Source organism: Thamnophis sirtalis, unplaced genomic scaffold (genome assembly GCF_051295495.1).
Source record: "Thamnophis sirtalis isolate CommonGarterSnake01/CBP01778 unplaced genomic scaffold, rThaSir2_p1.2 scaffold_2, whole genome shotgun sequence".
Taxonomy (NCBI): domain Eukaryota; kingdom Metazoa; phylum Chordata; class Lepidosauria; order Squamata; family Natricidae; genus Thamnophis; species Thamnophis sirtalis.
The window spans coordinates 46,811,697-46,831,897 of NW_028261382.1; the positions used below are offsets into that span (position 1 = coordinate 46,811,697).

A 20,201-nucleotide genomic window follows, 5' to 3' on the forward strand; every position below is an offset into this window, starting at 1 on the left:
CCCACAAAGCCATAAGGCCATTTAATGAAATGGCCAATTTTTATTCTTTACTGCAGTGTTTCTCAACCTTGGCAACTTGAAGATGTCCGGACTTCAACTCCCAGATTTCCCCAGCCAGCGAATGCTGGCTGGGGAATTCTGGGAGTTGAAGTCCGGACATCTTCAAGTTGCCAAGGTTGAGAAACACTGCTTTACTGAACTTAAGGGAGCATCTCTTAAAAAGCAGTTGCTGTCTTAGGAGAAAAACAGGTGACCCCATGCTGGTTTGCAGGCGTAACAGACCAACTTTTGCAAGTTCTATTAAAAGACACTCTTTGGATTGTGGACAAAGCCAAGAGGCTGGACTGAAGCTCCCGGGGAAAAGAAAGGCTCGAATGTATGCATTTGAAATGGAAATAATCCAGGAGAAATGCTCATTTCATGGGTGCGTTTGTGTGCTGAAGTGTCCCAGGGGTGTGGAGCATGAGTGAGCCTGCCGTCCTTTTGAGGATCCTGCATAACTTCTCCGGCCGATCGGATTTCAGCTCCCAACTGCCCCGTTTCATATTTGACCTTTAACTAGGCAGGACGGAGAAGGTTGCGTTTGCTTCTTGTCTCGTCCTTCCAACAGTTTTGAGTTCTTAAGAAAGGGGTCAAGTTCCCGCCTGCCATTTTTGGGCAGGGCGGGTTTTCGGAGCCGCCGAACAAAATCCACCCTGGGTCTCCTCTGCCACCGGATCCTTCATCTCGAGTTCCAAGAGGCTCACCCCATATATTAATCATTCGGGATGTTGCAATTCACGGCTCGGATGCACGAATGCTGGTTTTTCTCGCGGTTGGCCACTTTTTATGACCGGTGGACTTCAACTCCCAGAATTCCCCAGCCAGCACCACCGAGAAAGACTGAGCTAGGCTGTGCTAAAGAAAGGCAGATTTTGCACAATTGATCCTACATCCTTTCAGGGAATCCTTAAATACCCAGGTATTTGTTCACAGGAGAAATGCCGATGCTCAGGAGAAGCAGCCGTGACATTGAAGCAGTAGACTGAATATCAAAGCAGCCTTTCAAATACGCTGTTTTAAGTTGGCCTGTTTAAAACCATGAGGACTAGAACCTTATAGGAGAACGTCTTTTAAGGACTGATTCATGGGACCTGGGTCACTATCTCAAGCCTGTTATACTTGCAAAAGATACTCCCATAGCTGCCCAGTGGTCAGGGCTCTTTGATTTTGTACCTCCCAACTCCCATATTTATTTATTTATTTATTAGACTTATATACCGCTTCATAGAGCTATCAGCCCCCTCTAAGCGGTTTACAGATTTTTAGCAAATGGAGTCAGCAAATTGCCCCCACAGTCTGGGTCCTCATTTCACCCACCTCGGAAGGATGGAAGGCTGACTCAACCTTGAGCTGGTGAGATTTGAACCGCTGAACTGCAGATAATAGTCAGCTGAAGTGGCCTGCAGTAGTACTACTCAAAACAGAGTACTCGTGCCAAGAAGGGATTCTGGGAATTGTAGTCTGGAGGGCCCATGGTTGCAAAACAGTTCCAACCATTGTAAATATGTTCCAGTTGTCCAGCATCCAAATGTGTATAACTACTAGCCAATAACCTGGCATTGCCTGGGTATTTATAGGGGTAAAATGTCCGGACCAACCTTAATTTCTAATGTTGGATTTTCCCCCTTACCAGAGGGAGCCCCCTTGTGGAGTATTGTGAAGCTATTATAGCAACACCACTGCCTGTAGGGTAGAAGCCATTTTACGGCAGCACAGTAGAAGCCATTTTAAGGCATAACAGGCTGTATCTTACAGAACACACACCTCAAGGGGTGTTAGTGGTGTCTTACCCCCCACATTATTTGTTTCCAGGGAGCGAGTCATATGTGTACCAAGTTTGGTTGAAATTGCTCGTGCGTGTGTGTATGACGGATAGAATAGAAGATGGAGATGCTGTGATAATCATAAGTTTGTAACTTTGATCGCTAAATGGATGGTCGTAAGTCGACAATATAGGGTGAAATATTTGGGGGAGAAGTTAAAATCTGGTGACTTTATGAACACATCCACCTCTGATATATTTACATGGGTATGGAGAACAACATTCAAATGTAAAAAAAACCAACAATTTGGGGAATGCAAATGTTAACATCATCCCAAAAGATCTTAGCTCTTCAAAATTGCTGAGTTAATTGTTTCTCTCTCCCCCCACCAAATATCGGTGCAAAGAGGAGCCGAATTTAGCTGTAAAAGACATTGGGCTCTCTGTCCTTCTCCCTTGGAGATTTCCCTCAGTTGCCTTGGGATTGGAGCTGGATCCAGCCTCAATGCTTTGCACGCCGTCCCTCCAAAACCATTGGCCAGCTTTGTTGCAGCTAAGCATCTCATCCTTGGGGCTACGCTGTGGCGGGTGTGGAAGTTTTTAAAAGTTGGGTTTCATCTGCCGAGAACGGCGCTGGCTTTTCAGAGCTAGGGAAGCCCCCGTTTGCGAAAACGAAATCATGCCTTTTCCAGAAAACTTCCTTTCTCTGCACATGCACACCCCACAAGGATGGGAATATATATGGGGCGTACATCGATGGGAGAGAAGGCGATGCAATGAGGACACAACCTTGTTTGCAGGTAGCCTTCCACAGGAGACCGTTCCTTTAGTGACCAAGGTTAAAACGGCACAAAAAAATGTGAACTAGGATCATTTTTTCCACAGTTACCACCTTTGCAACATCATGTGAGCAAAATACGACGGCCGCAGTGTCCTAGGGTCACATTATCCCCTTTTGCGACCTTCAGAAAACCAAACTCGATGGAAAAGCAGAATTCACTTAACAACCGGATTATTAATTTCTCAGCTGCAGGGATTAATTTAACAATTGTGGTAAGAAAGGCCTTAAGGCCAAGGTTCCCCTTGCACACCTGTGCTAGTCGGTCCCGACTCTAGGGGGCGTTGCTAATCTTCGTTTCAAAGCCAAAGAGCCAGCACTGTCCGAAGACGTCTCCGTGGTCATGTGGCCAGCATGGCTCAATGCCGAAGGCTCACGGAACGCTGCTCCCTTCCCACCAAAGGTGGTTCCTATTTGTCTACTTGCATTTTTTAATGTGCTTTCGAACAGCTAGGTTGGCAGAAGCTGGGACAAGTCACGGGAGCTCACTCCGTTATGTGACGCTAGGAATTCGAACTGCCCACTTTTCAGATTGACAAGCGCAGCGTCTTAAACACAGAGCCACCGCATCCCTCAAGAAAGGTTTTAAAAGCGGGCAAAGCTCACTTAACAACTCAACAGAAATTTTGGTCTCTCATAAATCGAGGATTATATGTTGTTTAATTTTTTTAATGCATATGCCACCTTTATTATTTTTACAAATAACTCAAGGCAGCCAACGTATCCCAACACACCTCCCTCCTATTTTCCCCACACCAACAACTCTGAGGTGGGTTGGGCTAAGAGAGAAGGAGTGGCCCAAAATCACCCAGCTGGCTTCCATGGCAGGACTTGAGCTCATGGCCATCTTGCTTTCTATCTACCCTGACGCCTTAACCATTAGACCGTGTAATTTTCCCAGGTGCCTTGTGGTGACTTTCTGTGGATGGTTAATCCCACCTTTGTTATGTAGAGTAGGCTGGCTCAGTCCTTAATGGCTCATTGATAAAGACGAGGGAGCGAGATACGTTTCTTCCTGCCTTTTAGGGGGAAAATATTCTGCCCTTTTAATATTTCCCAAAATATGTCATCTTCTAGTAGAGGGCTGGGTATTAACTTCCTTACCTGGGGCTCCTAGACCTAAAGGCCAGGTGTGAAGGCGACTACATCTCCCAGCCTGCCTCGGGGCAGCCTTTTCCAGGGGCAGGGGCTTCAGGTTGGGCTAAGTGGTCCAGGCTGCAGTCAGCTGAGCTGTGACCTTGCCCTGAAAGTCACTGTATTTATAGACCTGCCAGTTGAGTGACGGGCACAGTGTGTGTGTGTGTTGTGTGTCTGGGTGTGCGTCCTGGTTCTCTTGCCAGGAGTTTAGGCTGGGCAGGAATCCTGGCAGCTGCCCCCTTCCCCCCCCCCTTCCAGGATCACCAGTGCCAACAAGTCAATTCTCCGTCGCCCCTCCCCATCTGTAAAACACGATGTACGGCTGCCAACAGGGGCCGTTCCCTCCCCCACCCCCAAGGGGCTTTACAGGACATGGGATGATCCTGCTGCCTGGGAGCGATGGGAGTTGTAGTTCTGCAGCGGCCAGCAGGCTTTCAAATTGCCTCATGGTGGCCCAAAGTAGCCACAGCACCTTTGCAGTGTAACACTCCAAATCTTGAGGACTAGATGCTTGTTCTCTTTCAGGGCTAGATGCTGTGTGAGTGGCAGCCCCTCAAATAAAGCAGTCTTCCGGTATTTGAGGGGTTGCCACAAAAAAACGGGGGGGAGTGTCACCCTATCCTCCAAAGTACCAGAAGGCAGGACAAGAAGCAGATTAACAGAGTCAGAAGGGACCTTTGAGGTCATCTAGTCCAACCCTCTGCCCAAGCAGGACATACTACATAATTTCTGACAGATGGCAGTCCAGCCTCTTCTTGGAAGCCTCCAGGGATGAAGCTCCCACAACTTCTGTTCCATGGGTTGATTGGTCTCACAGTCAAGTTTCTCCTTACTTCCAGGTTGAATCTCTCCTTGTTCACTCCTTCCTCCCCCCCCCCACCCGAAGAGCAACTGAACTTTCTGGTTTTTCTCCGAAGACGTTTTCCTTCTCATCCAAGAAGCTTCTTTAGCTCTTCCAGCAGCTGTCCATCAAAGCATTCCTCTGGCCTGATCCATCCATCCCTGAGCTCATACAAAGTCATCCACCAGATGTTGACTTGGGGACAGAAAGGAACCCAAACAGATATCCAAGCCAATAGTAATTTTAAAAAGTCCAGATTCCAACAGATGGAAACTAAACAAGGAGAGAATCTACCTGGAACTAAGGTGAAATTACCTAACAATTGAGAACAATTAACCAGTGGAACAGCTTCCCACCAGAGGTTGTGTGTGCTCCCATCACTGCAGGTTTTTAAGAAGAGACTGGACAGCCATTTGCCTGAAATGGGACAGGGTTTCTTGCCTAAGCAGGGGGTTGGACTAGAAGACCTCCAAGGTCCCTTCCAACCCTATGATTTTGTGTGCTAAGCAGTGTTGTGCTTGTGCGAAGTTAGTTTTCTTGTTGAAGGATGGCTTCCATTGTTCTTCTGGCAGCGGGCTGGAGGCTGCAGAAACATGTTATCTTTGTATGTATATATTTAGAAATCTTGATATTTATAATCCACCAGTAATATACTTAAGCCAAGGTGGCGCAGTGGGTAGAGTGCAGTACTGCAGGCCACTTCAGCTGACTGCTATCTGCAGTTCGGCGGTTCAAATCTCACTGGCTCAGGGTTGACTCAGCCTTCCATCCTTCCGAGGTGGGTGAAATGAGGACCCAGATTGTTGGGGGCAATATGCTGACTCTGTAAACCGCTTAGAGAGGGCTGAAAGCCCTATGAAGCGATATATAAGTCTATCTGCTATTGCTAAGTCTAACTGCTAAATTGTAATCTCAGAGAAGGGTGAAATTGTTGCTTATAATCAGGGATGAAATTCAGCAGGTTCTGGAGAACCGGTAGCGGAAATTTTGAGTAGTTCGGAGAGCTGGCAAATACCACCTCTGGCTGGCCCCCGAGTGGGGAGGGAATGGGGATTTTGCAATATCCTTCCCCTGCCCACAGAACTGGGAGTTAAAAAAAAATCAAATTTCATCACTGTTCATAATCCAACTCCAATTCCTTCAACTGCTTCTTATCTTCAGGTTCTTCAAAGCCTAATCCAAATATATTCCTGGAGCCAAGTCTTGCAAAATCACAATTTATAATCCAAAGGGGCCCATCACGCCCCCCCCAAAAAATGGCATCCACTAGTTATTTTTATACAGGAAAAGAAAAAAGGAAGGAAAAAAAAAAATCTGCAGGGGAAATCATTACTAGCCCTCGCCACCTCAAGACTGGACTACTGTAATGCGCTCTACATGGGGCTGCCCCTGAAAAGTGTTTGGAGACTACAGTTGGTTCAGAATGCAGCCGCACGAGCGATACTGGGTGTGCCAAGATACACCCACATTACACCTATCCTCCGCGAGTTGCACTGGCTTCCTATTGGTCTCCGAACGCGATTCAAGGTGCTGGTTATTACCTTTAAAGCCCTGTATGGTTAGGACAGTGTTTCTCAACCTTGACAACTTGAAGTCCTGTGGACTTCAATTCCCAGAATCCCCCAGCCAGCATAGCTGGCTGGGGAATTCTGGGAGTTGGAAGTCCACAGGACCTCAAGTTTCCAAGGTTGAGAAACACTGGCTTAGGACCTGGATACCTGCGAGACCACCTACTGCCGTACACCTCCCAACAGCCGATAAGATCGCACAGGGTGGGCCTTCTCCAGGTGCCGTCAGCCAGACAATGTCGGCTGGCAACCACCCGGGGGAGGGCCTTCTCTGTAGCCGCTCCGACCCTATGCAATGAACTCCCCCCAGAGATCCGGACCCTCCCCACTCTCATGGCCTTCCGAAAGGCTATTAAAACCTGGCTATTCCGGCAGGCCGGGGGGGGGGGGCTGTTGACCTCATGACTGAGGTCCGGCCCCGACCAGATTGGGTGCATGATGAGGTTTTAATCTGTCTTCTATGTGGCGCAGTGGTTAAATGCAGCACTGCAGGTTACTTCAGCTGACTGCAGTTCAGCAGTTCGGCTGTTCAAATCCCACCAGGCTCAGGGTTGACTCAGCCTTCCATCCTTCCGAGGTGGGTAAAATGAGGACCCGGATTGTTGTTGGGGGCAATATGCTGACTCTGTAAACCGCTTAGAGAGGGCTGAAAGCCCTATGAAGCGGTATATAAGTCTAACTATTGCTATTGTCAACGGTCTGTATTCCCCCTTCCCTTGTTTGAGTTGTGAGCCGCCCTGAGTCCCCTTAGGGAAAAGGGCGGCATACAAATGAAATAAAACTCTAAACTCTAAAACTCTATTGTTTTTTTAAATTCTTTATTCTTATATTTATTTTCTGTAAGCCACCCAGAGTCCTTCGAGATTGGGTGGCCTATAAATCTATTAAATCTAATTTAATCTAGTAGTGAAAACAACAACACAAAAGAAGCAGAAGAGCAAAAAGAAAAAGAAACAAGGGGGGGGGGAATTGAATCCCCAGATCCGCAGGAGAAATTTTCACTAGTGAAAACAGCCAACCTCAAAAACAGCAGAAGAGCAAAAAGGGCAAATAAAATTTGAACCCCCAGATCCGGAGGAGAAATCTTTGCTAGTAGTAAAAAAAAAACAGCAGAAGAGCAAAAAGGGCAAATAAAATTTGAACCCCCAGATCCGCAGGAGAAATCTTTGCTAGTAGTAAAAAAAAAAAAAACAGCAGAAGAGCAAAAAAAGAAAGAAAAAAGAAATTTGTCATCCAAACCGGCCTATTAGGTCGTTCTCCGCCCCCCCCCCCAAAAAAGACAATTTTCTAGCGTCCTCCTCTCTTCTTTTCCCCCTTTCCCTTTCTTTTCTGCCCGTGGCCAGATGGAGCTCCGGGCAAGGCGGGAGGGGCTTCGGGGACCCCGGCCCGGCCCTTCATGCATAATGCATCAGCCGGAGGGAAGGGAGGGGAAGGTTTAAAAGGCCGGCGGGGCGAGGCATGGGGCGCATTTGCCGGCGTTCCTCCCTCCCTCCGTCCCGTCCCGTCCAGCCCATCCCGGACCGCCGCGATGTCGCTGCCGCTGTCGGACTTCGAGAAGAGGAAGCAGATCAGCGTGCGGGGCTTGGCCGGCGTGGAGAACGTGACCGACCTGAAGAAGAGCTTCAACCGGCACCTCCACTTCACGCTGGTCAAGGACCGCAACGTCTCCACGCCCCGCGACTACTACTACGCCCTCGCCCACACCGTCCGCGACCACCTGGTCGGGCGATGGATCCGCACCCAGCAGCACTACTACGAGAAGGACCCCAAGGTGCGGATACCCCACTCCTCCTCCTCTTCCCCCCTCCTCCTGCCTACCTGGCAGGGCTGTTGTGCGCTTTAGCCACGCGTGGATCGCTCGCGGGCGATCTTGGTTGGGCGCGAGAAGACGAGTTTGCTTGCTTGCCGTCAAAGGATCTCGCGTGCCCCCCCCCAAAACCACCATCCCCTATTGGTGCTTGCTGGGATAGGAACCCCCCCCCCCACCTCCTTGAGTTTGAGTTAACAGAGTGGGAAGGGATCTTGCAGGTCATCTAGTCCAACCCCCTGCCCAAGCAGGAGACTCTGCCTCTGCCTAGGATCGAACTCACAACTCCCTTTTTTCCTTCCTTGCGGGCTCCCTAAAAACAGCCCTTCTGCACCCCTTGAACCCCGCCGTCCTCCAGTCCTGATCATCCCCACCCAGGCTGAGATGATGGGCGCTGTAATCCCAGAGGAAAACAGCAAGTCGGTGGCCGTTGTCCACATCGGATTCTTTTTCCCCAGCCAGTTATGGGCAGGCAGGACTCCAAGGGGCTGGTGGGGGGTGGGGAGGCAAGCTGGCAGCCATGGGGGGCAAGATCAAAGCTGCAGAGGTGCCTATTAATAGCTGTTGATAGCATCGCTTAGGATGGTGGGAAATCACAGCCCCAGTTTGGGATGAGGGACGGGCAGGGGGGGAAAGCCACCAGCAAAGACACCTTGAATAAGGAGAATAGAGTAGAAGAGAATAGAATAGAATGGAATAGAATGGAAAAGAATAGAATAAGGAGAATAGAATAGAATGGAAAAGAATAGAATAAGGAGAATAGAATAGAATAAGGAGAATGGAATAGAATGGAATGGAAAAGAATAGAATAAGGAGAATAGAATAAGAATAGAATGGAAAAGATTAGAATAAGGAGAATAGAATGGAATGGAAAAGAATAGAATAGAATAAGGAGAATAGAATAAGGAGAATAGAATAAGGAGAATAGAATAGAATAAGGAGAATGGAATGGAATGGAAAAGAATAGAATAAGGAGAATAGAATAGAATGGAATAGAATGGAATGGAAAAGGATAGAATAGAATAAGGAGAATAGCATTCTTTATTGGCCAAGTGTGACCCACAAGGGATTTGTCTTTGGTGCAGATGCTCTCAGTGGACATAAGGAGAATAAAATACATTCATCAAGAATTATAAGATGCAACACTTAGTGAGAGTCATAGGTTACTAATAAGCAATCAAATCATACTAGGAAAGAAGTAAAACATTATAAATGTTAAAAATACAAGCAACGTGGCTATAATCATAAGTGGGAAGAGAGAGGTACTAGGAAGGAAGAGTAGTAGATAATTAGTAGATAATTTGACAGTGTTGTGGGAATTAGTTGTTTAGCAGAGTGATGACATTCAGGGGGAAAACTGTCCTTGTGTCTAGTTGTCTTGGTGTGCAGTGCCCTATAGTGTCGTTTTGAGGGTAGGAGTTGAAACAATCTATGTCCAAGAGGGTTGCGTTCTATAGATATTTCCCCAGCCCTCTTTTTGACTCCTGCAGTGTGCAGGTCCTCAATGGAAGGCAGGTTGGTAGCCATGTTTTTTTTTTTTTCTGTAGTAGTAGCCCGACTAACTACCCTGAATGCCAAGCAGAAGCCTGGTCCCAAAGCTGGAGCCGCCCCATCTTTGCCACCCCAAAAAAGTTCTTGCAGGAGGGGTCCTTGCCCTGCGTGGGCTGCCCTCTCCCTTCGCGCCCCAGTGCAGAAGCGCCTCGACTCTTTAAATTTAGCCGGCCTGACATTTGGAGTGAACTTTTGCTATTTGATTCCAGCTATGCTTGTTGTGTCAGCAGGAGCCTTCAGGGGATACTGGATACTGCTTGCAAACTTTTACCAAGGGCTAACTCAGCGCAGCTGGACCGGGCGGCGGGGGGGGGAGGTCAAGAAGGCGGGGGGGGGGAAGGCTCCTCTTGACAAATCTCTCTTTTTGGGAGAGGCGGGTATTATGGCTGCCCTCGCTCCATTCCTGTTTTGCACGATGCATTCAGTTCTTAACACAAGGGGTTTGTTGCGTTCACACAACCCTTGTAAACCGAGGATCTGCCAATGCAACCATTTGCACGATTGCATTGAATACAGGTTGCTCCTGATTTACAAGTTTCGTTTAGTGGCAGCTCCAAGTTACGACAGCACTGAAAAAAAGGGGGAAATTTTTTCCACACTGAGGATTATCGCAGCATCCCTGCAGTCAGATGGTCAAAATTCGGACGCTTGGCAACGGTTTCATATTTATGACGGGGGTTGCATCCTGGGGTTATGTGAATCTGACAAGCCAAATTCACTTAATCCACAAGTTTTAAAATCGCCCCGTTTGGAGACCCCTGGAATAAAGTATCGTCCCAATGAATGAGAATATAATAAAATTTTGCGGTAGAGAAATCTCTTAGGATTTTCTATCCTGCTGTTTACAGATGAACAGAGTCGGAAGGGACCTTGTAGGTCATCTAGTCCAACCCTCCACCCAAGCAGGAGACCCTACCTACTGCATTTCTGACAGAGAGCAGTCCAGTCTCTTCTTGAAAGCCTCCAGGGATGAAGCTCCCACAACTTCCAAAGGCAACTTCTGTTCCATGGGTTGATTGTTCTCCCTGTCAGGAAATTCCTCCTTATTTCCAGGTTGAATCTCTCCTTGGTCAGTTTCCACCCATTCTTCCTTCTCTGGCCTTCAGGGGCTTTGGAGAATAGCTTGACCCCTTTCCTCCTCTCTGGGGCAGCCCTGGTAGCTGACTTCTCCTTTGGTGTTTTTGGGGTCTTTCTCTCCATTTCTTCTCCAAAATATTGATGGGCTTTTGCAAAATTCAGGCTTTTCTCATTCGGATATAAACCTCGATCGTTTGAGTCTACGGATTTGATGCGAGGAGAGGCGTGCTTTACTTATTAACCGTGTGGATGGGAAATGTAGCATCCATTGGTAAACCACCTCGTGAAATGAGGCATTTTGGAGGACTCGAAGTCAGGCCGGATGAACTTCTGCTAACATTTTAAGCCAGACGATGCCAGGTTTTTGGCTCTGGACAGCTTCTCACATCGGGGTTTGTTGATAGAAACGCTGGCAATGCAGCGCTTTAAAAACGGCCTACTCCGTGTGCAAAGATTAGGTTCCAAGAAAAGAGAAAAAGGATTTAGGACTCAAACTCTGTTCTGACTGGCTTGAGTTTGTAATTCACATGAGTCCAGACATAAAGGGGGGTCATGTATGTTCAGGTGTGTTTGGGAAACCCAGCTATTTTCTTAGTGTGTCTATGAAGATTCTCAACTATCAACTTTGCAAAGGACAACTGGACTTCCTTGATTTTTAATTTGAAAACGTTTCTCTTCTCATCCCAGAAGCGCCTTCAGTTCTAACAGACTGGTGGGGAATGGAAGGGTTTATAGAACACACGTCTTCTAGAACAGTGTTTTTCAACCTTGGCAACTTGAAGATGTCCGGACTTCAACTCCCAGAATTCCCCAGCCAGCATTCGCTGGCTGGGGAATTCTGGGAGTTGAAGTCCGGACATCTTCAAGTTGCCAAGGTTGAAAAACACTGTTCTAGAATATAAATCTTCCCGTTTCCCCACCAGTAACGGGGGAGCAGCATCCATAATGTAGGAATAACAGGGACACAGTGGCTAAGAGGCTGAGCTTGTCGATCAGAAAGGTCAGCAGTTCGGCGGTTTGAATCCCTGTCACTCCCTGCATAACTGCCTGGCTTAGCAACGGTTCCGATTATGGTTGTAAAGTGAGGACTACGTGAAGCCAAGATTCAGGTTGGATGTGTTGTTGTTAGATGCAAAGTCGTGTCCTACCCACCGGAACCCCATGGACCACGTTCCTCCAGGCCTTCCTGTTCTTTACTATCCTCTGGAATCCATTGAAGCTCAGGCCGACTGCTTTGGTGACTCTATCCAGCCACCTCCTTCTCTGCTGTCCCCTTCTTCTTCTTCTGCCCTCCATCGTTCCCAGCATGAGGCTCTTCTCCAGCATGAGGCTCCTTCTCCTTAGTTGGCCAAAGTCTTTGAGTTTCCTCTTCAGGATCTGGCCTTCTAAAGAGCAGCCAGGGTTGATCTCCTCCAGGACTGACCGGTTGGATGGCCTTGCAGTCCAAGGGACTCAATGCAGGAGTCTTCTCCAGCACCAGAGTTCAAAGGCCTCCATTCTTCAGCCTTCCTTGTGGTCCAACCTTCACAGCCATCCATTGCAACTGGGAAAACCAGAGCCTTGACTAAACGCACTTTGATTGGCAGGATGATTTCTCTGCTTTTTAGGATGCTGCCTAGATTTCAGATTGCAAATTTCCACTTTTTTTCTGCAAATCTCCAATTTGCAAATTCATCTCGAGTAGAATTCCAAAAGTTTTCTTCTTCGGAGTGGGTGGGGGAAAGGCTACTTACTGACACCCCCCCTTTTTTTTTCTTCCTTTCTCCTAGCGCATTTATTACCTTTCCTTGGAGTTTTACATGGGACGGACGCTGCAAAACACCATGGTGAACCTGGGCTTGCAAAATGCCTGCGATGAAGCCATTTACCAGGTTTGGGAGCTGCTCTCTTGAACCGATTGGGGAGGGGGGCAGGGAACTGGGGAGGGGGCAGCTTTAGGGAAAGCGATCCCAGAGGGGGGCAAAAAAGTTTGCAAAGATGCCCCCCTCCCTGCATTTTTCACAAAGGAGAATGTTATGAAGGGAAGAGGAAGTTTGGTCTACTGGTTAAGGCACTAGGTTAGAAAGTGGGAGTCAGTGAGTTCTAGTCCCACCCTTAGGCATGAAATCCAGCTAGGTGACTTCGTCCCAATCACCAGGAGTCAGTGAGTTCTAGTCCCACCCTTAGGCATGAAATCCAGCTAGGTGACTTTGGCCCAATCACCAGGAGATAGTGAGTTCTAGTCCCACCCTTAGGCATGAAATCCAGCTAGGTGACTTTGGCCCAATCACCAGGAGTCAGTGAGTTCTAGTCCCACCCTTAGGCATGAAATCCAGCTAGGTGACTTTGGCCAAATCACCAGGAGATAGTGAGTTCTAGTCCCACTCTTAGGCATGAAATCCAGCTAGGTGACTTTGGCCCAATCACCAGGAGATAGTGAGTTCTAGTCCCACCCTTAGGCATGAAATCCAGCTAGGTGACTTTGGCCCAATCACCAGGAGATAGTGAGTTCTAGTCCCACCCTTAGGCATGAAATCCAGCTAGGTGACTTTGGCCCAATCACCAGGAGTCAGTGAGTTCTAGTCCAACCCTTAGGCATGAAATCCAGCTAGGTGACTTTGGCCCAATCACCAGGAGATAGTGAGTTCTAGTCCAACCCTTAGGCATGAAATCCAGCTAGGTGACTTCGGCCCAATTACCAGGAGATAGTGAGTTCTAGTCCAACCCTTAGGCATGAAATCCAGCTAGGTGACTTTGGCCCAATCACCAGGAGATAGTGAATTCTAGTCCCACCCTTAGGCATGAAATCCAGCTAGGTGACTTTGGCCCAATCACCAGGAGTCAGTGAGTTCTAGTCCCACCCTTAGGCATGAAATCCAGCTAGGTGACTTTGGCCCAATCACCAGGAGATAGTGAGTTCTAGTCCCACCCTTAGGCATGAAATCCAGCTAGGTGACTTTGGCCCAATCACCAGGAGTCAGTGAGTTCTAGTCCCACCCTTAGGCATGAAATCCAGCTAGGTGACTTTGGCCCAATCACCAGGAGGCAGTGAGTTCTAGTCCCACCCTTAGGCATGAAATCCAGCTAGGTGACTTTGGCCCAATCTCCAGGAGGCAGTGAGTTCTAGTCCCACCCTTAGGCATGAAATCCAGCTAGGTGACTTTGGCCCAATCACCAGGAGGCAGTGAGTTCTAGTCCCACCCTTAGGCATGAAAGCCGTCTGGGTGATTTGGGGCCAATCACTCTCTCTCCGCCCAGCCTACCTCACAAGGTGGTTATGGTGGGAAAAAATAGGAGGAGGAGGAAGGAATCTTAGATATGTTGACTTCCTTGAGTTAATTGTGAAAATAATAAAAGGAGGAACACAACCAGCTAACCAATATTTTTGGGGTCCCAAAATTGAAATTATTCTCTTTTCCTCCCTCTTACAGCTGGGCTTGGATATGGAGGAGCTGCAGGAAATTGAAGAGGACGCCGGCTTGGGCAACGGAGGACTGGGGCGACTGGCAGGTGGGCATGAGGGAGGGGAAGGTTGGGACATAACAGCCCCCTTCCTTGGCGGCTCCAAAGTTCCTGCAAAGATCTTGTACGATCTTGCCTTTTGGGGAGCAGAGAAGCCCCGTCTGCCATTGTATTGAAGGGCGACGTTTTCCTCAGCTGATCAAGCGATAAGTTTTGCTGAACACTTCCGCCTTTGAATGAGATTTGCAAAAACGATACCGGCGGGATACAACGGAATAAAAAACAACCGGTTCGTTGGGAAAAGACGAACCCAACTTCCCCTGAGTTTAAAATCCTTCCCGTCAGGAGGATTTTTTTTTTCCTAGACAAGGGTTCAACCTCTGCTCGAAAAACCTCACCCCGCATTAGGATGGTTCCTCTGGAGGTCATCTAGTCCACCCCCTAAATTGCATAGAGGCGATCATCTAGTGAGGGCGAACCTTTTCGGCACCAGCACCCAAACCAGAATGCACGTGTGTATGTGCGTGTACCGGAGCGCTGGAAACTCGAAGACCAGCTGGCCAATGCGTGCGTGCCTGTTTTTGGGGCGCTTTTGGCCATTATGGGGGGCATTTTGGGCCATTTTGAGCCCCCAAAATGGCCTGAAAATGCCCCAAAAATGGACTGTCTTGGGACTGTTTTCCAGCGCTCCAGTGCCCATGAAGTTCAGTGCCAGAAACCAGAAGAGGGCATGCGTGCCCACAGAGAAGGGCTCTGTGCCACCTCTGGTACCCATGCCATAGATTCGCCATCATTGGATCTAGAGTCTGGTTGTTGCCCACAACCCACTTAGGGATGGATCTACAGTGTATTCATTAGGCTGAGCTTTCTCAGGCTGTTTTTGTACGCTAGATACATGGTGCGAATTCAGCCCGAGTGTGTTGCACAAGACCCAGCCTGTGACAGCTAGCGAGAGAGAGAGGTCTTCAGAATAAAGTGCAATCTGAGTTGAGTGGAGGCCCTGAGGTGGTCTCGCGGACACTCCACGGTGTTTGCTTGCCGTTAATAGGGAAGAGATTAACCCTGTCTGCCTTCGAAGATTTCCTGTTGGTCTCCTTTCCAACTCCAATCCAGCTATTTTAAGGCAACCATTTCAGAGGAACTTACTAACTCATGCAGGTTTTTCTGGGGACCCTTCTGCCTCCAGTGTGCCACACTCAGCCAGTGGTCTCTGCAATCCCCTGGTTTCAGTCAAACTTGGGACTGGTTCGCACAACCAGCGAACCCTTAATGTGGCTTGTTTCTTTCTATATTTTGTGCATTTACAAACCATAGCATTATTCAGGGAAACCAAGCCAACATGCCTTACGTCTAACTCACTTTAAAGCTGTTGTGCCCTGCCAGCGGCCAGAGGAGCTGGCAGCCGATTCAGATAGTGAGGAGGGTTGGGGAGGAACCTGGGCCGGTCCTGGAGTCTGGGGAAGGCTCTGAGGAGGGCTCTGTGTCGGAGGCAGAGAGGGGGTCGAGGCCATCTGACAGTTATCAGCTGCCTTCAGAGTCAGACAGCAGAGAAGCAGAAGAACAGCTGGAGCCTGTTCCCAGTGTGCGCATGCACAGAACTGCCAGACGAAGGGAACAGCTAAAGAACAGGGACGTACTTGGGAGTAACGCCACAGGTGGACGGTGAATGGCCCCTCCCAGAGGAAATAAAAGAGGAGCGAGAGGGTAGTGGAGTTTGCAGGAGACCATTAGTTCACTTAATTGGTTTGTGATTCTCTGAGGCTCCTTGCCAAGTTCTGCAGATCGGGGCCTGTTAGCTCTGCAAACCAGATAAGGTCTGTGACCGTAAATCCTCCCTTGAAAGACTTTGCTGGATGGGAAAGAGCAGAACTCACAGTCAATTAATAAAAGGGGTTTTGTTGGGACCAGGACAGGCTCTTCACGCTCTGAGGAAGCCTCAGTCAGAACCAAATCAGGGGTATCCAGCCTTGGCAACTTTAAGACCCGTGGACTTCAACTCCCAGAATTCCCCACCCAACTTGAAGCCCACAAGTCTTAATGTTGTCAAAGTCGGAGCCTCCTGCTTTCCAATGTACTTTAGTCTCCTTTCCATTCTGCTCACTGGTCCTCATGTGGGTTTCACCGTCGCCCCTCAGCTTGCTTCCTGGACTCCATGGCGACTCTCGGCTTGGCTGCTTACGGCTACGGGATCCGCTACGAGTTCGGCATTTTCAACCAGAAGATCCTGGGAGGCTGGCAGGTGGAGGAAGCCGACGACTGGCTGCGTTACGGCAATCCCTGGGAGAAGGCCCGCCCGGAGTACATGATCCCCGTCCACTTCTACGGACACGTGCAACACGGAGAGGGAGGAGTGAAGTGGGCTGACACGCAGGTAAGCGGCTTTTGACTCCTTGCGCAGGTGAGTGTACGTGGATGTCCTCCTAGTGTTTCCTCCCCAAACATCACAGCTTCCCTGGGATACAACCTGGGGCGGAATCAACTTGCCTTCACTACTGTCTGCAAATGGAAGTGCTCGCTCGCTTTGCTTGCGCGCACCACCTCCGCGCAGGTGCAGGACCTCCTGTGCATGCGCAGAGCATCAAAAATGGGGCGTGATGCCATCCGGGTAGGTGGGTGGAGCCTCCCGCCGCTGCCGCTACCTATTCACACCGAACTGGGTAGAAGGGGCTGAATTCGATCACCCAACGTTTCTCTTATCTGGCATTCTGGCTGCATTCCCACAAGACTTTTCATTTCCATCTCTCGCTGCTGCTGTTTGAAGTTCCTACATGACAGGAAGTCCTCGACTTACAGCTATTCATTTAGTGACCGTTCAAAGTTACGGCGGCACTGAAAAAAGTGACCGGGGACTGTTCTTCACAAGTTTAGGTTTAGGTTTAGGTTTATTAGCATTTGTAGGCCGCCCTTTTCCCTGAGGGGACTCAGGGCGGCTCACAGAAAACCAGGGAGAGGGGAATACAACATTAAGACAACAACATATAATAAAATAGTAAGCAACATCCATTCATCATTCGGGCGGGGTAGCGATTCTTATCCCCAGGCCTGACGGGCGAGCCAGTTCTTCAAGGCAGTGCGGAAGGCCTGGACGGTGGAGAGGGTACGAATCTCCACGGGGAGCTCGTTCCAAAGGGTCGGGGCTACTGCTGAGAAGGCCCTCCTCCTTGTAGTTGCCAGCCGACACTGGCTGGCCGATGGGATGCGGAGGAGGCCTAATCTATGAGATCTTATAGGTCGTAGGGAGGTAATTGGCAGAAGGCGGTCTCTCAAGTATCCAGATCCACTGCCATGTAGGGCTTTATGGGTGATTAATAGCACCTTGAAGCGCATCCGGAGATCGACAGGTAGCCAGCGCAGCTCGCGGAGGATAGGTGTTATGCGGGTGAATCTGGGTGCACCCGCAATCACTCGCGCGGCTGCGTTCTGCACTAGCTGAAGTCGCCGGATGCTCCTCAAGGGCAGCCCCATGTAGAGCACATTGCAGTATTCCAGCCTAGAGATCACAAGGGCCCGAGTGACTGTTGTGAGGGCCTCCCGGTTCAGGTAGGGTCGCAACTGGCGCACCAGGCGTACCTGGGCGAATGCCCCCCTGGTCACAGCCGTTAAATGGTGGTCGAATGACAGCTGTGGATCCAGGAGGACTCCCAAGTTGCGGACCCTCTCTGAGGGGTGTAGAATTTGACCCCCCAGCCTGAGTGTTGGAATATTGGCCAAATCTTTGGGAGGGAAACACAACAGCCACTCGGTCTTTTCTGGGTTGAGCACAAGCTTGTTAACCCTCATCCAGTCCATAACGGCCTCAAGACCCCGGCCCATCACGTCAACCGCTTCATTGATTTGGCACGGGGCGGACAGATACAGTTGAGTATCGTCCGCATATTGATGGTATCTAATCCCGTGCCTGCGGATGATCTCTCCCAGCGGTTTCATGTAGATGTTGAATAGTAGGGGAGATAAGACCGAACCCTGCGGCACCCCATAATTTAGGGGCCTTGGGGACGATCTCTCCCCTCCCACTAACACCGACTGCGACCTGTCCGAGAGGTAGGAGGAGAACCACCGTAGCACGGTGCCTCCCACTCCCACCTCCCGCAGTCGTCGCAGAAGGATACCATGGTCGATGGTATCGAAAGCCGCTGAGAGGTCAAGGAGGACCAGGATGGAGGGATGTCCTTCATCTCTGGCTCTCCAAAGATCATCCATCAATGCGACCAAAGCGGTTTCTGTGCTGTAACCGGGTCTGAAGCCTGACTGGAAGGGGTCTAGATAGTTTGCTTCCTCCAAGGACCGTTGGAGCTGGAAGGCCACCACCTTCTCAACAACCTTCCCCAAAAAGGGAAGGTTGGAGACCGGACGATAACTACGTTATCGTACGTCCGTTGCAGCATCCCCATGGTCACGTTGATCGGAATTGGGACTCTGGTTCGTATTTATGACGGTCGCAGTGTCCCAAGGTCACACGATCCCCTTTTGTGACCTTCTGACAAGCAAAGTCAATGGGGAAGCCAGATCCACTTAACAACCGTGCGGCCAACTTAACAACTGCAGGGATTCACTTAGCGACTGTGGCCCAAAAGGATTGTAAAATGGAACAATCCTTTCTTACCATGTCTTGCTTAGCCACAAAAAAATTTTGGGCTCGATTGTGGTCGTAAGTCGAGGACTACCTGTAAAACCCCCATTGGGATCAGAATTTCCCAGCTCCCAGTTGGTGAGTGAGCTGCGAGTGATTTTTACAGCCTTTTTTGTGGCCGTTGTTAAGTGAACCCATTGTTTGCTTAGCCTTGTTTATTTGTCTGAAACCAGAAATAAATGATGGTTTCCTGGGGGGAAAAAAAACCCTCATAAATTGTGGTAACATGACCATTTGATGCTGCTGTAAATGGCCATAAATGCGGGCTGGTTGCTGAGCCCCCACCCCTCCGAAGTGCAATTGTGATTGGGGGAGAGGGGGCTATTAGGACATAAAAACTGAATTTTAAGTAGCTTTTGAGAGGGAGGTTCCATTGTAACTTCAAACAACCACTAAGCCTACCTTATTAGAGTATTACTATATTACCTATGAGAGGGACGTGGTGGCTTAGTGGTTGCTGAGCTTGTCGATCAGAAAGGTCGACGGTTCGAATCCCTAGCGCCGCGTAATGGAGTGAGCTCCCGTTCCTTCTCCCAGCTTCTGCCAACCTAGCAGTTCGAAAGCAGGTAAAAAATGCAAGTAGAAAAATAGGAACCACCTTTGGTGGGAAGGGAACAGCGTTCTGTGCACCTTCGGGGTTGAGTCATGCCGGCCACATGACCACGGAGACGTCTTCAGACAGCGCTGGCTCTTCGGCTTTGAAACGGAGATGAGCAGCGCCCCCTAGAGTCGGGAACGGCTAGCACAGATGTGCGAGGAGAACCTTTACCTGTATTAATATTGTTAATATTAAACACTTTAAAATCTCCAAAGGCGCCTTGAATTGATTTTGCAAAGGGAACCAGCTTTCTGGTTCAGATCGGTTTAAACGTGATGCCCCCCCGAGGAGGTTGAATAATTGCCGGGTTCCTTTTTCCCAATCACTTTAGTGAACTGAATGGATTTCTCCCCCAAGAATTTCGACAAATTAAATTGGGGCCGATCGGCTTAACTGAGCTGATATTCCTAGACCTAAATTGGGCTCAAGAGCCTTGACTTTATTTCTTTGGCGATGCTTCCTGCTCAGGCTTCTCATTTCAAAATTACTTCACCAGGGATAGATGGAGGGGGAGGGGAGGAAAAAAGGTGTCTGTGATCTAATCAGAAAGGGAAAATTGGGCGAAAAGGCTTCTTCCTGTAGCTTTTATCATTTGCTCTGTGGTCTTCATAGCAATGCCAGATTTTGCACTGATGGCATAGCAGACTTTTTAAAATGTATCATCCCTCTCTGTGTGTGTATGTGTGTGTGTTTGTGTCTGTGTCTCTTTTTCTTTCTCTCTATCACTCTGTCTCTCTCTGTGTGTTACTCTGTCTCTGTATCTCTGTGTCTTTCTCTCTTCCTGTCTCTCTGTCTCTCTTTCTTTCTCTCTGTGCCTCTCTCTCTGTCTCTCTCTGTCTCTATGTCTCTTTTTCTTTCTCTCTCTGTCACTCTGTCTCTCTCTCTGTATCTATATCTATCTCTATTTAT

At 49.0% G+C, this 20,201-nt stretch overlaps 1 protein-coding gene across 1 annotated transcript in view; it reads left to right on the forward strand.

Moving 5' to 3' along the window:
- Positions 1-7,651: 7,651 nt before the first annotated feature.
- Positions 7,652-20,201, forward strand: part of PYGM (glycogen phosphorylase, muscle associated) — a 38,849-nt gene continuing 26,299 nt past the window's right edge. The window contains exons 1-4 of the mRNA XM_087705329.1: positions 7,652-7,959; positions 12,393-12,494; positions 14,034-14,112; positions 16,200-16,435. Coding sequence (XP_087561455.1) covers positions 7,717-7,959; positions 12,393-12,494; positions 14,034-14,112; positions 16,200-16,435 — 660 coding nt within the window. The 5' untranslated portion in view covers positions 7,652-7,716. The remainder of the gene's footprint in view (positions 7,960-12,392; positions 12,495-14,033; positions 14,113-16,199; positions 16,436-20,201) is intronic.